Genomic DNA, 3,151 nt, shown 5'->3' with positions numbered 1-3,151 from the left:
GATCAATTTAACTTTTCTGTATAAGGTACTTGGCAACTGGAAGCTTACAATGAGATGAAGTAAGGCAATATAATATTTGTGTTATTACTTATATACTCTTTCTTGTTCACAGGCAATCATGTTGAACTAGTGGGCATGACTAAAATTCCCCCAAGTCAAGTTCCCCTGTTACTCTATAATGGGGAGGTAAGTATCTGTGTGTTACACTTATAGGTTCCTCAACAGAGAAAAAAAGGCTGAATAGTATTATGAAAAGGGGGAAATTCTACTTTATAATGTAAATATGAATGCATGTTAGCTATAGTGTTGGTTGCACAGTAATTTTCAACCTTTGGTGCACAGGTGACTCTTCAGACTGCCTCTGGAAGGACAGCTCCTCTCATCCTTTCCTCTCACGAAATGGAGGCAAACATTCATGACTACTCCCATGAACAACTACGGACAGCACTCAAGAAGAATATTTCTCTCAGAAGGTAGGCTTGGTGTATGGGTTGTGTTATTGTTTAGTACACATTTAGGAACTAGCTGTCAAAAAGCTGTAATTGGGCATTATGTTTTGTGTAATATGTAATGTGTTTTGTCATTTACACAGTTAAATTACCAAGATGTTGGAATGTTCTTGTTCCTAATGTAAACGTGGTTATATAATAGACTGAAACAGTTTTGTCCATAATGTACATATGTTTATTTGATACATTTATTTACTTTTTTGACAGATTTGTAGGGTGAATGCAGATAAAAATGTACAGTTGTCATGTTGTTAATATGTCTTAAAAAGATACCCAAGATGTAAGTTAATTATTTAATTGCTGAATCAAACATTTACTTATGTCTATAACAGATTCAAGGATGCAAGTGCCATCTGCCAAGTGCTAAACAATAAGGAAGACTGGGTGGTCCTTGGAAAGGCTTGCCTCTGGTGCATAAATCTGGATCTTGGTGAGTTTTGGGTATTTTGGTATTTTTATGATTATTTTTAGTATTTGGAAAATTACTTTGTTCTGCTTGTTTGGAATGTATGTAGCATTAGATGTGGTTAATGCAGTGCTAAATCCTAATCTGTGCTTGATTCATTTTATGTTCTGAAAACTGCTCTTTTGTGAATGCTTGACAAATGTGATATTGTTATTGCCTCACTGAATCCTACATGTACCTCATTTTTGTCAAGTTTTGTATATTACTCCTTTGTGAAAACAATGGAAAATATTTGACGATGGATGTGGTTAATGTTATACTTAACTGTCCTTGATCCCCAGCCATACGAGTGTATCGTCAGCTGGGTGATGTGGGAATGGTATGGTCGCTGCAAAGCCTAATGGATATTGAGGATCCAAAGTTGCTGAGTGGACATTTAGCAATGTATCTTGGTGATTTCAACACAGCTCAGGTAAAGCATACAGTAGTTACTATTTGCAGAAGTTAAGTGCTTTAAATATAGTAGATATCTAATCCACTGTGTATTTTTAAAATAAAATTGTTGAAGAATCATAAATACAGGTGGTGTATAGGTTATGTAATTATGTGAATGACTTTGTGAGGATTTTTTGTATTAGGAGGAGCTGAAATGACCTTTAAGACCAAAGATTATCTTTAAATTGGAAAATGAATAAAGATTTAAATGGTATTAGAATTTACATTTACTGACTGATCTCTAGATATGTAATGATTTTCATTTCCATGTTCATAGTGATCAATATACATATTTCTTTTTAAATTCTTAAAGATTATAAGTGGATAGTTCCAAAATCATGCTGAATACCTTCTGATTATGCAGGAATTGTACCTGAGCTCCAGCACTCCTGTCGCAGCTTTGGAGATGCGCAGAGACTTGCTTCACTGGGACCAGTCCCTTCATCTGGCTAAGAAATTGGCTCCAGATCAGATCCCTTACATCTCAAGGGAGTATGCCCAGCAACTCGAGTTTACGTAAGTTTATCTGTGCATTTGATATTAGCTTGAGGAAGAGTGTTGACACTGTGACAACGAATTTCCAGTTTTGTTTCCTTTAATGGTTTCATTTATCATTACAGTTGATATTAAATCCTAAGGTATATTCATATGTCAAAATGTTCATTATCATATCTAGATTACCTGTTTAAGGATTGTATTGCATTGTAAAACATGCTCATACTGCAGAGGTGACTACCCAGGAGCATTGACACACTACGAAAGGGGAGTTGTGAATACAGGTGGATCAGAAGAACACAATTCAGCATGTAAAGCCGGCATTGCACGAACAGCTCTTCGATGTGGTGACATTAGGCGTGGTGTCAATATTGCTGCCGAGATGAATTCCAGGATGCTGAAGAAGGAGTGTGCAGAGATTCTTGAGAATAAAAAGGTTGACAGTCATTACTGAAATATAATCCCATAAGTATTTAATAATGTTGTGTTTCTTCACAATGAACTGAATGTTGCTGAATAGGAATACTTAATATGACCCAAGATTATCAATACTGATCCATGATATAGTTTTTTTTATTTGTGATAAGATCAGGAAACTGATTATACTTCTTATTCTGTGCAGCAATATGCAGAAGCAGCAGTATTGTATGAAAGTGGCAACTACCATGAGAAAGCAGCAAGTCTGTACATACGATTGAAGAACTGGTCAAAAGTTGGGCAACTGTTGGTGAATATCAATTCACCAAAAATGCATCTACAAGTTAGTGAAGTTTTTCATGGTGTGGTTACCAGCCATTGTTTTTCCTTACATTTGCCTCTTTTTGTATAGTTAAAAGTAAGAATCCAAGGAAATAATGAAAATGAAATGCCAAAATTTATATAATTTGGATCTCCATACTCTCTAGAACTTGTTGTATGTAATTGATTGATATGGATTTTGCTCAAGACATTACAGACTTAAAGGAGTGAACTTTTATTTGTTAAGAGAGATTTTATCAGGCTTTTTTCTATATGTAACATTAAAAAAAGGAAGTCAATTGCAATAAAGCAAATAGGAGATAACAATACAATAAAATTGTAATTTCATATAGGGCATAATTAATATATTTTCACAAATTCAAGACAAGGCAGCTGCACTCTGTGTGAGAGAGTATGGTCTGATAACTGCTGACTCGCTCCTGAAGTTTCTAAATTTTGGAAAAATGGGGAAAGGAGGAGAAGCAGGGAGGGAGATTTATTTTAGGAG

General features: G+C 35.0%; 1 protein-coding gene and 1 long non-coding RNA gene across 2 annotated transcripts in view; one reads left to right on the top strand and one right to left on the bottom strand.

Moving 5' to 3' along the window:
• Window positions 1-2,231, bottom strand: LOC119593111. The gene is made up of 2 exons (XR_005230498.1): window positions 2,092-2,231; window positions 1-1,936 (listed from the first exon to the last, which is right to left on the bottom strand). It is a non-coding gene; the product is annotated as an uncharacterized LOC119593111 (long non-coding RNA).
• Window positions 1-3,151, top strand: part of LOC119593110 (WD repeat-containing protein 19-like) — a gene marked incomplete at its 3' end in the record, with an annotated part of 16,177 nt that overhangs the window by 7,057 nt on the left and 5,969 nt on the right. Inside the window, 7 exon segments of the mRNA XM_037942073.1 lie at window positions 113-186; window positions 343-473; window positions 842-939; window positions 1,257-1,387; window positions 1,775-1,926; window positions 2,137-2,341; window positions 2,528-2,665. Of these exon segments, the coding sequence (XP_037798001.1) occupies window positions 113-186; window positions 343-473; window positions 842-939; window positions 1,257-1,387; window positions 1,775-1,926; window positions 2,137-2,341; window positions 2,528-2,665 (929 nt within the window).

This window comes from Penaeus monodon, chromosome 31 (assembly GCF_015228065.2).
Source record: "Penaeus monodon isolate SGIC_2016 chromosome 31, NSTDA_Pmon_1, whole genome shotgun sequence".
NCBI classification, from domain to species: domain Eukaryota; kingdom Metazoa; phylum Arthropoda; class Malacostraca; order Decapoda; family Penaeidae; genus Penaeus; species Penaeus monodon.
The sequence above is the reverse complement of the archived record's forward strand: the minus strand, read 5'-3'. Positions and strand labels throughout refer to the sequence as shown.